The 19,483-nt window shown below is 40.9% G+C and overlaps 1 protein-coding gene across 2 annotated transcripts in view; it reads left to right on the forward strand.

Moving 5' to 3' along the window:
• The window catches only part of sorcs3a (sortilin related VPS10 domain containing receptor 3a), a 223,646-nt gene that overhangs the window by 167,675 nt on the left and 36,488 nt on the right, over positions 1-19,483 (forward strand). For both annotated transcript variants that reach the window (XM_025058263.1, XM_025058264.1), the window contains 7 exons: positions 456-627; positions 8,732-8,909; positions 10,691-10,824; positions 11,691-11,814; positions 12,595-12,707; positions 16,345-16,476; positions 16,849-16,948. In XM_025058263.1, coding sequence (XP_024914031.1) covers positions 456-627; positions 8,732-8,909; positions 10,691-10,824; positions 11,691-11,814; positions 12,595-12,707; positions 16,345-16,476; positions 16,849-16,948 — 953 coding nt within the window. The remainder of the gene's footprint in view (positions 1-455; positions 628-8,731; positions 8,910-10,690; positions 10,825-11,690; positions 11,815-12,594; positions 12,708-16,344; positions 16,477-16,848; positions 16,949-19,483) is intronic.

Here is a 19,483-nt window from a genome sequence, read left to right on the forward strand (position 1 = left end):
TTCAGAACTCCAAAAATACCAAAGGTCAAGAGACAAAAAGGCAGGTGAAGGTAAAGTCTAAAGTCATTTTTGCTTATACTTAAACTTTATGAAGATTTAACCCTTCTTTTGTCCCTGTGCTATGAATAAGTATCTTTTTATCAATTTGTAAACCAGAACTTTAACTTGTTTTTCTATTTATTTACTCAGTTTAATCACCGCTACCTAACTCCCATACTTTTGGCACAATGCTAACACTGATGCACTCTAGCCAAGTAGGTGAACAGGATACATGGAGTGATGTCTGCGAGATTTTTTTATTTCTTTTACTTACTGAAGTAAGCTTGGATAAGATCATGGTTGTGTGTAAACATTAGCTACAACAGTCCTGGTACAGACAGCAGTTGTAACATGGTGTGAATGTCTAGCCTCACTTCTGTGTTTCTTTCTTTTTCTTTTTCTTTTTAATCCACCAGGTATCGTAAAGTGGTGCTGAACAACTGCACCAAAGGAGTAAAAGAAATGTACACCGCCAGGAAGCAGCAGTGTCCCAACAGAGCTCCCAGAGGGCTCTCAGTGACGACCAAAGACGGCAAACTCACCACCAAACTTGGCAACAACATCACCTTTCTGGTAAACCTGGAGGAGGTAAGAACACGGTGGACACTTCCTGTCTGACACAGGTTTCTGACAGCGTTCCTGATAATTCTGACTCAACCTATGGCTCAGTTATCAACAGCAGTTTCCTACAACTCCTGTCATAAAAGTTAGTCCCTAATTCCTAAATAAGTTTAGGAAACCATCTTACATGTTTTTAAAGCTCGGACATTTCAGCATATAGTATGTGACTTAAATACCACTCACCACTCTTCCCTTGCTGCCACCAGGTGGTGCGCAGTCAATATTTTCATGTACTTCCTCTTTTCTTTTTTTCTGGTCAGGGAACATAAGTTTGCTTTTTCTAAGTAACTGTTTGTTTTCTTGGAATCCAAGGCGTCAAACGTAAAAAGAGACCCAGATGGTGAGGTAGAGGATCTGTGACGTCTGCTCATAAGCATTCAGCTCGAGCTCCATGTTCTCCAGCAGAATAACTCCCATTGGTTTTCAGGGCTTTAGGGTATTAGCAATAGTGTTTTCCTTTTGTGGCAGCAGCTCATGGTAAATGTATCTTCCCCGGGGGTGTTGTCCAGGTCCAGTTGTCATATTACCATGTCCTGACTTGAGGAATCTGGGCCGGTGTCTTTCATTAGGAGGACGATTGTCTGGAGGAGAGGGGAGAGGGTAATGAAGGAAGGGAGTCATGGCTGCACAGCTATGTTATTAAATAAAGCGTCTCAGAATCCTCGTGGCATCAGCTCTCTGAGAAAACTCTCAAGATGAATTCAAAGTTTAATTTATATTCATGAAGCCCACGACATGGGGAAAGCAAATGGCCTTAAATATTTAATGACTAAAGAGACTGTGGCACACAGTCACATTAAAAATGAGAAGAGAATATTAAGCAAAAACGGACCATCGCCTCGCTAAACGGTAAAACCTGCATGGCCACATCATGGCTCCGCAGTATTTTTGGCCTATTTTTTTAAATATTGTTTATTAAAAGTTGTTTGTTCGAACTTCGGAAAAATTGATGCTCTTCCATCAAGCACCCCACAGAGAACCCATTGGCTTTTGCCTCAACTACTTTGACCCAATCTCTAGCGAGCGATGTGGAGTTTATCCATCGTTCCACATTTGGCATCAAAAGAAAGAGGCAGCAGGGAGAACGGGCAGCGGCTCTTTATTTCCTCCCTCCTTCTAAATGACTACATTTAAATGGTTACAGATAACAGTTAACGTCAGTGCGCTGGTGGGAAGATAATTCTTAAATGATAGACTGGAAATTTGCGCGGCAGATTTACGCTGCTCTGAATATAAACGCTTGCAGAGTGACCATAAATGTAAATAACTGCGTGAAGACGTTGTAAATACAGCTGCAGCGACTGTAAAGAAATAAATCACGGGAGAATTCTCCACCTGTGGCTGAGAGAAACAAAACAACTCCCCGGTCAGAGCGGTTTCCAGGTTTTCACTTCATTCAGTGAACCTCAACCTCTGCACCGCTCAGGGACGTGGAAACAGCAGACGTTGGTAGACACTGTCGAATGCCAGGGCTTTATCTGTGGACGCACAGAGTTTTTTCAGTCATTTGAAGTTTTAGAAAGTCTTTAAAGTGGATATGTACTGAAACTACGGAAGCAACGACGGATCGTGATCAATTAAAATCTATACAAATGTATGACAAGGCAGTTGAAAAAAAATGAATCACTCATCAAGGCTTCAGGAGTAGGCCGCCTTATCTCAAAAAGACAGTGGTTATACCATGAGACTACACACTCTTGTACAGTAGGTGGCGGTACTGTGCCTAAAATATTGGTTGTGACCTGCTATTCAACCAAGACGTCAGGTTTCTAACTAGCCTAAGTCAGTGTTTCTCAAACTTATTTTCTGGGGAACCATATTTTAAAGACTAGCCTAAGTCAGCCTAAGTCAGTGTTTCTCTTATTTTCTGGGGAACCATATTTTAAAAGTCACACACCTTCGCGACCCAAGTCAATAGACATTATTCATAAACTCCTGGGAAAAATGATGCGAGACGACCCAAAAAAAAAAAAACTCTAGCGACCCACCTGAGGGTCGTGACCCAGTCTTTGGGAAACAATGGCCTAAGTGACATGCAGGTGTTCAAGGTGGTTGCAACAAAAAAACAACACAACACAACAGTCAACACTCACTGGGGCAATTTGATCAACAGAGTAAATATAAACGAAACAGCCCAAAATGATGTGCACTCACTGACGTGTCTGTAACGACGAAATAGTCATGCAAAATAAAATCACATTAGAAAGGAAATACTTTACATTATTATGACATTATTTGTACCTCAGTGGTAAATTTGTTCTCGAAATATATTCATATATTGGCAATAATTTATGGGACAATATATCGTGTAGCAAAATGTGTTATCGTTACAGGCCTATCTTCTCCGGCTCTACACTACAGTGTTCCTAGTACGTTGTATTGTAGTTTTAAGACATTTTTTTTCCTGTTGTTCCTGGAGTTCTGTACATCTCACAAACACACACACACACACACAAAATTCACACACAAAATCTGGTCCTGTTCATACGTCACATTTATTTTTCTGTGACTGATGCTTTCGCTACACAAATGTGACGGATCAGCTGGTGACACCACAGGTACTAACTTCCTGCCTGTGGAGAAACTGGCATCTCTCTTCACTCACTGTTGTCATGAATCACCGTTGGCTTCACTGTGACGGCGCTGGAGTTTCAGCAGCTCACTGCCTGTGACTGTGAAATGTTCCCCGCTCTTTTAATCACTCCCACTTTCTTTGCTTCTTGAATAACTAAGATACTGTGGGGTTGATGGGGGGTTCTGTTTGTTTATTCTGAGAAGTTTTTTACTTTCACCTGACAAGAGTCATTTGCAGAGAGAATATGAATCTACACTCTGATCTAATAAAAATACAGCGGAGGAATATGTCGGCCCTACTGGTAGTGAACCAAATACTAGGTGCAACAGCTAGAAACCAGATCTCCAGAACTAGTTGCTTCAATTTTTTTAAAGCCCTCAGTGTCTGGTACTGTAATAAAACCAATCAGTTCTGGCTTCTAGTTTCTGTTATCAGGCTTAATGGTTAAAGGACTTGTACTTGTACTTTTTCCAGCATCTGATATTGACTCCTCTTAGGTGCATTTTCACAAAATGAGTTGTTGTCATTCTGTAAATGCGACCGTGTAGAGAACAGAAAAACCGTGGGGTGTGTGAGAGGGCCGCAGCGATTGGCCTGTGATTTGGTGACTGTTTGTGCTCAGCAGATAGTTTACAGCATTCAGTTCACTACTGAGGAGGAACTGTAAATATGAGTTGGTGTAGGTTCAGCTGCCGGGAGAAGAGAGGAGATTTTTATGTCTGTGTTGACATCCACGTTGTCATAGTAACATATTTCTCTGTTTCTGTGAGAAGGGAGTTTTATTGATTATTAATGGCACATTCAATAAATATTTAATATCTAAGGTAAGAGATTCCCTAAGTGTGTGTTTGGTTGCTGGTTGGTTGCTGCAGCCCCCCCGCTCCCTGTGTGGCTTCTGAGGTTCAACATTCAACAACAGCTTCAGGTTCAAAAGACTTACGTACAAAATGTCCTTGTCAGTTACTACAAGCAGCCTGTGATCTGCCTGGTAATTGTTTTGTCAGACTGAATATTAATCAGTTGCTCTCTGTTTTACCAATCCACTCACATTTAGGGAGGGGCGGGTTGGCTGCTTGTTCCTGCTCGTGTTATCTTTTGGTGAAACATGTTTTCTGCCCCAGAGGAGAAGCTGTGCGGAATTTCCTGCCAATGAACATTGTGATGCAACATGACAGGCTCCACTACTGAGGATCACACCATAAATTATTAACATGGCATATTTCATTTTAAAACTGTGTGTTCTTCGCTTTCAGTGGATTTAACCTGGAGACATGGGAATTTTAGTGGATTAAGGAATGTGATTTAAAGTTGGAGAGTTTGACAAAGTCAGAGGTGAGTGCCCTGAAACTGAATATTGTTGGGCATCAGAGACAGAAGAATTAATTTATACTACAACAGGTAGACAATGTACAAACAGCGTTATGTGTACCATAGTCTGAGAACCACTGAGCAGCTTGTAAGCTGACTTTAAGGTAGACATTGACTCCGCTTGTTACTCTAATGCCCTCTCCTGTTGAAGTAGACTGAAAGTCTGGCCAGACGACCGTACACAGATGGCTGCAGTCACCTGTTCGAGGTAATCACATGACCACGCAGCTTCTACAGCGACAAAAGTCATGTACCTGGGGCTCTGACCAGCTGTCGTCTGTTCCTGCACAGACTTGGTCTTCAGCACCTCGTTATTGGGACAAAATCCTAAACTCCTGAGTCAGACCAAGACAGCTGCTGTAAATCAGTCTATAATTCATGTTCTGGACCAAAGGGTTAATCTTTACGGCTGTTATCCAGTTTCCGTCCTCTGACCTGCTGCCAAAGGACCTGGAGCTTCTGTTACATCTTTACTGTGTCCTACACCATAATCAGGACGATGAGATAAATTATACAGTATTTTGGCTCCAACAAAAATATAATTAAAGCTCGGGAATGTTAGATGATTTAATTACAGACTAAATGGTGTGTTAAAATCACACCCCTCTCAAGTCCTTATACTCTCTCACACCACTCTTACTGATACATAACCTAGCCTGTAGATGGCAGTATTGCACATAAAGCTCATTTGTCAACAAGACAATGAACATAACGCAAACATTAGAGCTAACGTCACGTAACCAGAGTCCTGGTACAAACACCAGAGCCAACAGTAGCTACAACAGTCCTAGTAGAGACACCATTGCTAATGTTAGCTACAACAGTCCTGGTGCAGACACCAGGGCTAACATTAGCTACAACAACCCTGGTACAGACACCAGAGCTAACATTAGCTACAACAGCCCTGGTGTAGACACTAGAGCTACGTTAGCTACCTAGTAAAGACAAATGGTAATGTCAGCCCACAATAGACCAAATGTACAGTAGTACCTTGGACATTTGTACACATAAATTCAGATTGTCTGAGGCTTATTTGAACATAGTCTTGTGAACTTATCATTAACACCCGTGACCTGATTTTGTGTTGTCATGTAATGTCATACTGTATATGATATGACAGTAACAAATCAGCTGATGTGAAGGACAGAACTAAGAACAATGGACAGACTGGACCAGGAGCAGCTAAGTGAGTGTGGTGTCTCCAAACTGCGGCCCTGTTTGTGTGCCTTACTTACTTCCCTGAACAATGCTCACACTGTTAGCACCCCCCTCCTTTGCTCAAATCTCTTCCCCTACAGCCAATCAGAAAGATCATTTCCAGGCGAAGGCCTGTGTATTATACCCAGAACCATCACACAGACTGTCTGTGTTTCCACCCTTGGACGCACACAAAGAAGGAGCTGAGGGAGAGAGGGATGGTCGGAGCAGGGGAGCATGTAGACTCAAATTGTTTGATTGTTCTTTTTGGCAGGGCGACTGTGTTAATGCAGCGTTTCAGTGAAGATCCCAGCCTGGTGCTGCAGTGTGCCAGGAGGATGCTGGGAGATTGGCCTTCATAGGCCTGAGGGATGATGGGAGGTTTGGGTTGGATATTTGGTTGGCGAGGCAGCCAAAGCCTCCAACAATTACGTTTGTGTTCATCTTGGGAGGGTTCAGGATGACACACATGGATATTCACGCACTTCCTGTCACACCGTCAGAGTGAAAGAGGATATAGAAATGTACAGAAAGTTATTAATTTATAATAAAATGTTGATATTCAGATCATTTAAAAGGCAGATTCAGAAGTTTGTCACCCTGGGATCTAGTACCAGTATTTTTGTTTCTGTTGATGAAGTATTTTAAATGTACTTTCTTACCTGGTAGTGTAGTGAAACCAGACTTTTCAGTAGGGTTTCTACGTTTCCTGTATTTTGTCCACTGAGTCCTGTTGGTTTCATTTGCACAAGTCGAGCTGCTGTTTAAAAGTCAACTCTACTCCACTCTGAAATAATAAACCGGGATCGGTTCCAACTCCCTCCACAACAATAAGGAAGATTAGATGGAGGAAAAAGAAACAAAGTTTTCTTTGAGTTGTTTGTGTCTGCCCTTTCTCCACCTTTCGGCTCCTAAGCCTTTTCTCTACAGACCCTTTTCAATCACTGCACCCTGTTCCAGTTCTCCTCTACTTTTACATAAAAAGAAAATCATGAATTTTCTCTTTTCTTCCACCTGCTCCATCTTGAACTGAATAAACACTACCCCTCCATTGTCTAAAAAACGAATTAACATTTGAATATTACCTCATCTTTTTAAATCACAGACTAGCCCTTTAGGATTTTGTGCTGAGGCTGAGGTGGTGGTTTCCTGCCAGGCCGTTCCGTTCTCCTAACAAGCTTCAGGAGTCAAATGTTTGGGTTGGAAACAATGTAGTGTGAGGGTAGAGCTAACACAGCAGTTCACAGTGTGTGCTGCTCACAGCCTCACAGTCTGACTTTTTAATGGTGTTTTTATGTGTCAGAGCCAGAAACAAGCGCACTTGACTCGGGGGATAATTATTCCATTGTTGTAAGAACAAAACAAAAGCTCCTTTAAAATATGTTGGAAGATCGATACATTTACACTGACTGCAGTTTTGTGAAAATCTTCCCCTTAACAATTGTATTTGTTTGTGCCATACAACGTATGACGCAGCACACTTTTTACACCACAGCGGTGTATTAATGCCAAACACATTTTTTGAGAGTTCATCTAATATATTATTTGGAATTTAACTTCTTCAATTAAAAAAAATGTCTAAAAAACAGACACCACTAATGAGAGAAAAAAAAAGCTGTAACAACTCATGCTTGAGTTTGAGTTTATTTTATTTTTATTCCTGATATTTTAGAACTTAATTTTCTTCCTTATTCCAGTCATGGGCATTTATTCCACAACTGAAAATAACAAAAAAAAGTTTGACTTTCTATGTGAACTCTTTTAAAACAAAAAGAAATCTGTAGTTTCACAACAACCTGACCTTAAGGCTTTTCAACCACTTCTACCGTCAACATCGACTTCAAATGTCTTCATTTCTGATTTGTTTGCTGAAAACCATTTATTTAAATTCACACTTCTTGCAAAGAAATGTGTCAGACAGGTCAGCACCACGGACAGCTCCTGCTGTCCTGCAGGCTAGAAATATAGATTTTTCTCAGTGGGAGTTTGGAGAGTGAACGGTTTAATAGAATTCAGATTACAGCGAGTCAGGAAGAACTCGTGGACGGTTTTTAAATGTTTAAATTGGGTTCGAACAGACATTAAGGTTTGATTTTATCTCAGTGGCTACCGTGTCTCTATTAATAATTACCAATATAATGCATGTTCACAAAACCAAGAATATATTCATTCAGTTAAAGTCTATTGTTATTCATATTATTATTAAAATGTATTTATTAAAATCACGCAAAAAAATAGTAGCTTAATATCAATAGTATTTTAGTGTTTTAGACTTTTGTTCCAGCCTCTGTATTTGATGGTCTGTCATGACACTCACTTTTCTTTATACTGTACTGTATGTGTGTTGCTTGAAAATGTCTTTGGGATTTTCTTTATACTGTACTGTATGTGTGTTTTAAGGAATTAATTTAACTAAACTTATTAACACTGGAACATTTTAATTACATCTGTGCAGATGGTAAAAATGATTAAAACGTAATAATTAAACACTTATGGTAAAATGTGTTCAAACAAATATTCGCTGACATCATCTAACTCAGAGGGGTGAAACATACGGCCCACAGGCCAAAACCAGCCCACTTGCGGTTTCAATCCGGCCCGCTTGATGAATTTTGAAAACTATAAAATTTACACAAACAGTGTACAAACAAGTGTTGTGTAAAGTAATATTTCATTAAATATGCAGTATGGGGTAGAGACCGACTTTTTGTCTGCTTGACATCTAATTAGGTTGTATGCGGCCCCTAAACCAAAATGAGACACCCCTGATCTAACCCTTACATCATGCCCAGAGTGGTTATTCTAATATTTATATTTGGAGTTCCACAAGGGTCTATTTTAAGATCTGTAAAATTCCTGATTTTTTTATCTGTGTTCTGTCTCATTCAAATGCTCATTGTGCATGGTTTAAACTCTGGTGCTGTGTTTCAGGGAGACTCTCTGCGAACCAACATCCAGCTGGACTTTGGCGATGGCACCGCGGTGTCGTATTCCAACTTGAGCTGGACGGAGGAGGGAATCAAACACATTTACAAATCTGCTGGAATATTCCGAGTCACAGCGCTGGCAGAGAACACACTGGGCTACGACAGCACCCTCCACGTCACATGTAAGGATTCTTTCATCTTTCTGCCCGTTTGTTTGTCACTCTGTTTCTTCTCCTGATAATTACATTTTTGGGTCCATCACCGTGCTGTTGATGTCAGTCCATAATACAGTCAACACATGAGCGTGAAAGTTCAGTCTAACCTCTGGGTGAACCATACAGAACACAGCAGTTTCTCAGCCTCAGTTGGTCCAGCAGTAAACCTGTGTCTGCTGAGACGCACTTCTGGTTTCTTAATATCCATAACTCAAACATTGGGCTATAAAAAAAAAGTACTTTTTTTTACACAGCAGCTCACATTTCAAAAGAAGAAAACTGTCACTGTCGCCCTGCTCTTTTCGGCTGACAGTGACAGAGTATCACTTCAAGCTTCTAAAGGAAACCGTAAGAGTTCTTCAGGTGTTTGTTTGAGCTGATATTTCACTGGCTCATTCAGTCACTCAAACCTGTCGCTGCTCTCTTGTCTCCGTTTCTTTCTTTTTTTTATCCGTACGTCTGCGTATGTTGTTGTGTTTTTTGTTCGATTTTTTTTTTTCCACTACTTTTAGACAGGCTTTGATTTAGATGTGGGTTTTATTGCAGTTCATGTCGACATGTCTGTACATATAGTTGTGGTACTTTGTTTAGTACTACATATCTTACTTTTTAATCTATCTATTATTTTATGTGTTTCATCTTCCAACACATTAAAGTCCATTATCAAGATGATTCCCTGTCATTTATCTCCTGAATGTTGCTGCAAATGTTTCCATCACTGTATCATCATATGTATTTTCTGCTCCGAGGCAGCGACTGTAAATGAAGTGACAGTGTTAGATTTGAGGTTTCAGTAACAGACTCTCTTCTTCTTCTTCTTCCTCCTCCTCCTCTTCACCTCCCCCCTGGGCTGACATTGATTGTGTGGTTGTTGTGGTGCTGAGCCGTTTGTTCCCTGATCATTCCAGTGACAGTGTGTCCCGCTGCTGACACAGTATCATTAACAGTTGTCTTTAAGGTCTAATTCACAGCTGTCACTGCTGCTGATTGTTGCCTGTAAAAAGTGTAGACAATTGGTATTTTGGGATTTTTTTTTTCTTTCAGATGTTTTTCTCTAGTTTTTTCCTTCCTTTGTCTGGTTCAAGTGACCATATAAATAAAATGGATGTTGCCAGGCTGACTGTGGCTTAAGTTAAAAGAAAATCTCTGCATTCTTAATCAGTAATTCAATTGGTAGTTTGAAGGATTTAAACTGGCAACTCTCTGATTTAAAACCACCTAGAAACGTTTCCATTTTAGAAAATTGTTGTAGGTTTTTTTTTTTCCCTATATGTTTTCTTAGAAGATAAATATGTGTCATCCATCATTCCTCCATATATTGGCAGCGACTGCTCTGGTGTAAATCTTTTGGTTGTGGTTTATACACTCTGGTTCTATCAACTCATCCATTATCTGTATCCTAGTCTGGATCCATGCACCCATCCATTATCTTCATCCATTTATCCCACTCAGGGCTGGGATCCTGCAGCAGAATTCATGAAGACAGGTGGCTGTAGTTTATCAGCCAGGCCGTGACACACCTTCACACTTGTGATCTATTTTTATTCACAGCCAACACGCAGCTCTCTGGACGTTGAGCTGCTTTCACTAAACTCTTTGTCTGTGTTTTCTCTCTTTCTTCTTCCTGAGGGATTTGTGAAGTTGACTACTGACCTTTTTTTTATCTGTTTCTTTTTTATCTGAAATGAAAACACTATAGTGGAGATGACTTTACAAACATCAGTGTAACGCTCTGGTCTGGCTCTCAGGTCCTGTGGAGCATGTTCAGCTCCTGGCTCCCTTTGTGGTCATAAGGAACAAGGAGGTGAACATCACAGCGATGGTTCTGCCCACTCACCCACGGACCGTCACCTATTTCTGGTGGTTAGGAAACAGCAGTGAGGTAATGGTTCCAGTTGAACGGGCTTCATTTATACACCTTGACACGTGATTCATAGGTCTGTCTGTTGAAGTGCACATGAGCAATGGAGCTTCGGTGCCAGCTGTAACATCAGCGGCTTATTAAAACGCTCACTATCTCTCATTTGCACATGGAAAGTCACTTTCTTCACGATGAAACAAACACTGCCGCCAGAATAAGACTATAAATAAAGATTATTTTGACAGAGAGAAAAGTCATTAATTATAATATGTAAGAAAAAAAAACTGGCTCTGTTTTTTAATCAACCTTCAGTAAGAAGGCATAAAATACATACAAATATGACCAAATGTTACTCGTATTTTCTCATGACAGATGAACAGATGAAGTATAAATCACAGAGACTGTATACTGGTGAGCTCGGACATCATTTGAAGTGGTGGACTTGAATTTTTGTCATCACACGTCTCAAGCAATGAGAATGCTAGGGGCGGGGCTTCAATGACAAATGTTAACAGCTAACAAGTTGAATTGTGTTATCACCAAATTGCTTCCAGTTTAAATGCAGTAAACATTCTCCACCAATAACATTGAGTTTATACATTATACTGCTTAGAATTGTAAGTAGTATAATGTATATTCTTTTTTGATCCTCTTCGGCTATTTTGATGTATCACGATTAATCATGATTAATTGCAATCAATCTGAAGCTACTCCATGATTAATGATTAATGATTCATTCATATTGTACTTTTGTGTCTATTTTTTTTTTACCCAACCACATTTTCTATCATTAAAACCAAAAACTTTAGGATCAAGCCAACGCCGCTGGCTTCTAACCTTTATTTTAACCTTTGTCTTTATGTGTTACCCGCTCCTGTAACCTCCAGCCGATGATAACGCTGGACGGAAGCATCTCGTACACCTTCACTAATGAAGGCATGCACACCGTCACTGTGCAGGTGTCTGCAGGAAGCGTCATTCTGCAGGACACCAAGAGCATCGCCGTGAAAGGTCAGTCTTTGTCTCCTCGTCGTTCATCTTTCATCGTCACACAGTTAAGACTTGAAGGCTGATCAATAACTAGTGTTTGTTTGTGTTGGTGTGTTTGAGTAAAAAATGAGACCTCTAATGTTTGTCATATGACTGTTGTCCATTGATGTTGGAGGTATTGTGTGTTTTTTGGTGGGAGGTGGGGCTAAAGTATCTGGGGGGGTGCGAGGCAAACCATTAATTTGCCTAGGTCTACAAAATGGCTATGTGCTTTAGCCTTAAGCTGTGCTAAAGGATAAATATAAAACTTTTAACTTAACTTAACTACAGTGAGTGAAAACAAATATCAAGAAAGTATTTTTCTGCGTTGTACTCTTCATCTCTTCGCTCAACTCTTGCTCACCATCATTTTTCAGCTAATCTTTTTGGAAAAAAGTGTTTCTGAGATTAAACTTCTCCTGTCCTTAAACCTCTTAATGATATGCCTTCATTTAAAATACAGTAATCTGACAGTGTGTGTGTGTGTGTGTGTGTGTGTGTGGTATAAAGGAAGCTCAGAATGAGAAGACTTTTTTCTCTTTCTTCCTCTCTTTCTTCTCATCCTCCTTCTTCTTCTCCCTCTCCTCATCAACTCCTCACGACTTTAAAATTACAAGTCACAGTGAAATGACAGCTGGCACAGCTCTATGACAAAACAGCCCCACTGACCTGAGTGAATTAATGGCTGATTCTCCTTTATCTTCACCCCCCTCTTTCCCCCACTCCTCCGTCTCCTCTCCTCGTTTCTATTCTCCTCCACAGAATTCTTCAAATCTCTGCTTTTATCTTTCTCTCCTAATCTGGACGAGTTCAACCCCGACATACCCGAGTGGCGGCAGGACGTTGGCAGAGTAATAAGGAAGGCTGTGCTGCAAGTGAGTGATTTTAATTTTCCCTGTGCCTGTCTTTCCTCCTCCCTCTCCTCCTCCTTTCTTGTCTCTCTGTCTTCTTCCCTCACTGTCATTTCAACAACTACTTCTCACCATCTCACAGACATTTCTCAGTTATTTCTGCAAAACTTAAAGCCCCGCACTAAAGTTTCAGGCATGTAAATACATTTACTAGGTTGTTTTTTTTCCACCTGTCATCCTGGACCGAGTATCCTAATGTCTGGTTGAGGTTGTCTTCTCTTGACCCCGAAACCAGCAACCTGGCTGCCCCCTGCAGGCAGAGCCACAGATGTCACGAACCATGTCCTTGACTGCTGCCCATGACACAGATGTTAGTTTTAAAAAATGGCGGTGCAGTTTTATTTTGTTCTTGTACTCCATGGATTTGGGAAGAGGTCTGAGAGAAGAGGGCACAGAGTAAAAACCCAGACACTGGGCCGAACTGTTGAACACTGCTGTATACCGAGCGTTCTCTGCCCACAGTGGTTGGCTGACAGCGATGACAGGTGAACGCCCTGGGGTCGCTCTGAGGTTCATTAGTGACAGGTGTGAAGACTTTGGTTTTCTCCTGGGGAGAACTTCACAGCCTCCTCTTCTCTGATCTTTAAAGTCACACATGAAAATGATCTGGAAACTCCAAACACGGAGGCTCGCTGGCTGCCAATACCTGTCACTGTGTTTCAAACTAATGGCTGCTCACGTGTGAGTGTGTGTGTGTGTGTGTGCGCAGACGTGGGAGAAGTAGAGGAGCTCTGAGTGTGAGCGTGGGCAGTTCACATCGTTTGAAACCCCCCCCTCCCTCAGCTCGGCTTTCACACCTCTTGAAGAAGCCGACTGTATTTTGTTGCTGCGCTTCATGTGTGGAATATTTATCATCGGAATCACGGGTGGGTGGTTTCTGGACCAGTTTTGAAGCAGGTGAAATGCTCAGCAGCACACAGGCAGATGAAGCTGTGTGCTGCTGCGGCCGAAGAATAACTCTTTTTTTGTTTCCTTTTATGTCATTTGGAATATTTTTTTTCGTAATTCAGGAGCGAAGAAAAGAAAGTATGTGGTGAATAATTCTGACCGACTCCATGGTAACGAACCTGTGACTCTCAGACTTTGTTTATGTTTAATCTTTTTTTAACTCAACGTCTTAATCTCACCAGCAGGTGACACTAGCAAATCATTTAGTAATCATTTAGTAATGTTTTTTTTTTCTTATGACAGATGGCAAAATAATTCTCTTCAACCTGTTATGACTGTCAGAGACTGAATGGCACTGCGGCTCCGGGAGTTCACAGACGATTAGCATCGATAATCATGAAAATATTACAATGGGATGAAAACAGAGGCAATTTTTCATTGGACGTTCTGTGTATCGTCAACAAAAAACATTGTGAATCATATCGTTGAATGCATCAGTGCTCATCCTCACATCTTCAAAGAGATATTTTTGAGATAGACTTTGAAGAGGTCGTCCACTGAGCTGCACACCTCCGTCTCCCCCTCCCTTTTTTTAGATATTGCACTGTTTGGCAATTTGCAGAGCAATAACAGCGAGGCTTCCTAAACCAATGACTGATTGCAATGAAAACAAACATGCTCCGAGTGCATCGATGTTCTTACCCCCGCGGGGCTGTTTGCCTCTTCTGCCATCCTTTTCACTTGGTCTGCCCTTCACCAGCCCTCCTCCTGCCCAGGGCTATCATTTGTCCACCACTTTACTACTCAAATAGCAATCCCTGGGCCGTATAATTGATGTGCTGCAGCTCTACCTCCCTCCATTGTCCACCCAGACCATAGAGTAAAGATAAAAATATCACAGGGAGTGAAAATGAAGAATGATCACCACCCAGGCCGTGCAACCACCGCCTGTCTGTGTGTGTATGTGTGTGTGTTATGGGCTAATATGTCCCTTTGGAAACAAAAACAGAAACATTTTGCTTCACCCTTTTCTGAGCCTTTGACATCTTTGAAAAATGAGATTCAGCCAAAAATGAAAGGAAAACTTTCAGAAAACGGTCCTCTGCACAGCATTTGTTTCAAGTGAACAACTGCTGTTAGCCCACAGGCGTCTGGATTCTGGTGCAGGATAATTACAACGTCTCCGTGACAGCCGTCAACTCACTCATATTAAAATGAGATGTTCAGGCCTCAAAGAAAAGGTTATTAATGAGCGAGGAACTCTGTGTTCACAATTTAAAAAATCTAGTACAAACTTCCATGGCCACGTGTTTGCGTTAAAGGGACATTCAGTTATTTATCTTCATCAGGGGAGGGTGGGGTTCTCCCGTCCAACGCTGGGTCACACGAACAGAAGAGACAAATGGTAATAATTGTGAGTCAAAATAATAGTTACACACCAGCCTGTAGGGGGAGGCGATGCAGCAGTAATAGAAGATGTATTAAATGTGTTAAAAAGAATAAGAATTTTACAATCAAAAAAACAAAAAAAAAAAGGTAAGAAATCTACGTGCATTGCTGTGAAGGATTCAGAGTAATGCAAGATTGCTTACCCAAACTACGGCCCGTGGGCCAGATATGTCCCACTCGGTTTACTAATCCGGCCCTTCAAAAACACTCACTTTCATACATAACAAATTAACTATAATTTCAGTTGATGCCACTAGGTGGCGGCAGACATCAAATTCGATCAAATAACTGATCATAGGTGTTAATTCTAGTGTGAATGTGAGTGTGAATGGTTGTCAGTTTCTATATGTGACCTTGTGATGTGACCTCATGTCCAGCAGTGTGCAACCCTGCCCTTACCTGACGACTGCTGGGATTGGCTCCCACTCATAATGAAGCCATTCATTATGAATGAACCCATTGGCTGAAACCTCCCTGTTTAGCAGTATTTTCTATGATATGTCTCTCAGGATTAAGCTGTTTTTCCATTTTATACAGAAACATTTTTACTGCAGTGAAAATGTGAGGTACATGTTCCAAGGCTCCACTGCTGACTGCACACACGTGTAATTATGGACATGAAGCTCAGTGGTGGGCAGATCTACATGTTTACAGGATTGTGTCAGGGATAAAAAAAAAGAAGAAAAATCTTTTCACACCTTTCTGCTTCGAAGCCACAGTGCACCACATTAAAGGCTGCGCCTCCTGTGTCTACGCACAGGAACAGCAGGGAGGGTTGCGTGCGTTATCTCCTCTCCTCTCCTTTGCTGAAGGATATGCGACTGCTTCCAACTCTGAAGGAAATAAGATAGGAAGCACTGAGGCTCCTTCCTCTATCATTCAGAGAACTCTTATCCTGGCTGCTGCTAAAATGCTTCCAGGTCATTTTATTTTATTTTTTTTCCACAAAGGTTTTCAGAGAAATAGACTTTTAAATAATGGCTGCAGACATAAAGGATGTCTTTCTGCCTCTTTCTTCTTCTATTGATTCTATTTAGACCAGACAGGAAGTGCTCCTTGAATGTTAAACTGCGTAATTAAGTCTGTGACGAGAGAAACAGCATTATTAGAGTTCTGACCAACTTAGAGCCAGTCTTCATGTCTTCACACTCCCACCACTGTAGACATGCGGCTGCTCACTAATCTCTTTGTTTTTGAATATTTAAAATCTTTTTTGTCACAGCGCATCATCTAAAAAAATGTCCCCTTCGCTCCTCTTCCACAGGTGTGTGACTTCCCAGAGGACCAGCTCCTGGTGGCTGTGTTTCCAGGAGTTCCCACGGCTGCTGAACTCTTCCTGTTACCGCACAAGAACCAATCAGAGGGCAAGAAAAGGAGAGAGGAGGAACTGGAGCAGGTCTGGATCAGATGAACTTTAAAAACTATTTAAAAAAACAGCGTCAATGAGAATCAAGGACTGTTTAATGTTTTATCTGAGGAAAGAATTCTAGTATTTTAATAATTCTGGCCAAAATATTCAAATTTTAAAAAATACTTAAAAAATACTAAAAAAACTTTTTTTTTCTGCATCATTGATGTGGTTCTGCCTTAATTTGTAAATGAAGACACATTTTCTCACTCAGTTTGTTTCCACACAACAACATATGTCAGTCTAAATCCCTCAACGGAATTCAATGATATAACATCCTTGAGACTCAGCTGTTGCAGCACAGAAACTTTGTGTATTTGTTGTGTTTGAAGCAGTGTGTGTTTGTGTGTGTGTTGACAGGCGTCTGATGTCATCGTCAATGCACTCAACCAAAACCTGGTGGAGTTTGAGCTCAAACCTGGAGCCAGGGTGATTGTGTACAACACACAGTTAACACTGGGTAAGGCGACACTTCTTTTATTTAACGCTGTCACTGAGTCATCAACCGTTTGGCACTTAGGTCCACCACCAGAGGGCAGGATATGAGCTGTCAGCTGCGTGAAAACGCAAATTTGACATGGCTGTCAAAAAAATGAATTAGCCCTGGCGTGTCAGGCATGGATGATTCATTTCCCTCATTTGTTCTTTTTAATTTTCATGTGCCATGAAACTTCATTGTGGTGTGACAACAGGAATTTTTCTTTAGTGTCCCCATTAAAATTCTTGTCAGTCTGCCACCGTATCCAAGGCACAGGATCACGGGGAGTGAGGGAGGGGCCGGGATTGAAGGGGAGCTTCATGAGAGCAGGGATCCTTTATGTCTGCCATCAAAAGCTGAACATCTGTTCTCCTTCTTTTTACAGCCATCCAAGCACAAAATGAGTGTTACGCCGAGTGTAATTATGTTGATTATTTAGTCCTTGAGAAAGAGCACTGTACAGTTTAAGGGCATGAGGAGGATTTGGAGAAAAGACTCAACGCCACTGTTGGGGCCAGCCGAAATAGAAAAGTTGAAGATTAACATCTAAGTCAGTGGTTCTCAAACTGTGGGACCACCAATGCTCTCTAGTGGTACGTGGCCCCCAATTGTTCTCATTGGCTGACAGGTGCGATGACGCCAGTACCAATACTGATACACACACTCCCCTCCCGTGATCCTTGGTTTGTCTCCATGTCTATTCCGGACCATTAAACAACGGACTATTGAAATAATAACAATAATAATAAAGGGGCATTAATGAGCGACAAAATATTTGTGCACTTGTTAATGAATTAATGCATTAATGCTATAAAAATACATTAACACACCAGGACAGATGGACAATGTCTAATGAAAATAGACTGTAGATACCAGGGGTTAAATAACATACCTGCAGCGACCTGAGTCCTCTGAGCCCATGATCTAAAATCTCTGACTCTACGGATTGGACACGTCTGTATAAAACTCTGATCCATATCTTAACCCGTAGATGGATACGACGGTGTCGTCTGGTGCAGGTTTTCCCGTTAGGTTTGTGTGATTTGACGCTGGACACGGACGGGGATTTAGGAAACCAGCGTTAGCCTTCAGGCCTTCAGGCATTTATCTTCCCTGAGTTTGTGGTGTTTTTCAGGTGGTTGAATAAGTTAGCTGAGTTAGCAGACACAGCTAAACTGCAAAGCACATGATTTCTGTTGGGTTAGCGCTAGCTCCTCCTCACCTTCTGCTCCTGCCATTATGTCTCACATCTCACTCTCTTCCTAATTAGTCAGCTTTTGGTTGCCCCCTGGTGGTTAAGAAAGTGCTTAATTTAATATGCAGCAGACCCCAATTTTTAAATGTCAGTATCCCCAACGATTAATTTAATCGTGGCAGCCACAATCGTGATCATGATCAAGATTCGATTAGTTGTGTAACCCCACTCTCCGCTGTCTGAGCAGGGAGTTCTTGTTTCTGTTCTGAAGATTGTGTAGATTTATCAAGACCAACCTGTTGTTTTGCAGCCAAAATTGTTTGTTTTCCCTCATTTTGTTCCCTGACGGCACTGATGTTTTTGAGCAGTTTCTGTCTGAGGCTGGTGCTCAGTGATGGAGGCTCCTGCAGCACAGCTGGTGTCAGCACCTCAGACAACTGCTCTTCAAAAAGCCCTGAACTATCCTTTTAATGCCCGGCCACGTGCTGCTGCGTGTCGCTCGGCTCTCCGCTGCACTGAAGCCAAACTGGAGGTGAACCCAGCTGGAAACCACTTTATATTTCATCTCTGAAGAAAAGCCATAAAGAGCCTGGGAGCAGCTGGAGAAAGGTCAGGCACACGTGTGCCTCCGTCTCCGAGTGTGACGGCTGAGGAGCAGGGAAAGACGGGAGAGAGAAAATTTTACTCCGTTTCTGCTCCCTTCATATAAAGGAGAATAATTAAGGCGGGAAAGAAAAAGAACATAAAGTCAAACTGTAATTATGGTAATTATTTCAGAGTATTTTCTTTGCCTTTTAATATATATATATTTTTATAGTTTTAATGAAATTCATAATTCAGTCTGAGTTAAAGAGAAATTTTATTCTCCGTACTCCCCAGTGCTTGTCTGATGATAACCTCCTCAACAGCCAGGAACAAAGCCTGGGGGAACAGAAACACTCAATAACTGTCTATTAGTTAGTACTAGTAGTAGTAATATCATTACTATTATTATTATTTGATGAGTTTTTATTTTACATTTAAGATTTATAATTATTTTTTTGTATTAAAATATCTTACAAAATTATATTTTATTAAAACAAATTTTTTTTTTTTTTTTGTTAAAAAATAAAATTGATTCATTCATTTATAATTATTTAATGAAAATAACACAAATAATTGACCAATAATTGATCATTAATATTAATATTGCTGTATTTTATTATTGATTTTAACTAATACTACTATTAATATAAATAGTAAAAAAAAAAGAAATGTAATAGCAGTTGCAATAAAACCTCCTTAATGTTGAAGTTTTGATATTTAAAGGTCTGTATTTAACT

This window comes from Cynoglossus semilaevis, chromosome 9 (genome assembly GCF_000523025.1).
Source record: "Cynoglossus semilaevis isolate Cse_v1.0 chromosome 9, Cse_v1.0, whole genome shotgun sequence".
Taxonomy (NCBI): Eukaryota; Metazoa; Chordata; class Actinopteri; order Pleuronectiformes; family Cynoglossidae; genus Cynoglossus; species Cynoglossus semilaevis.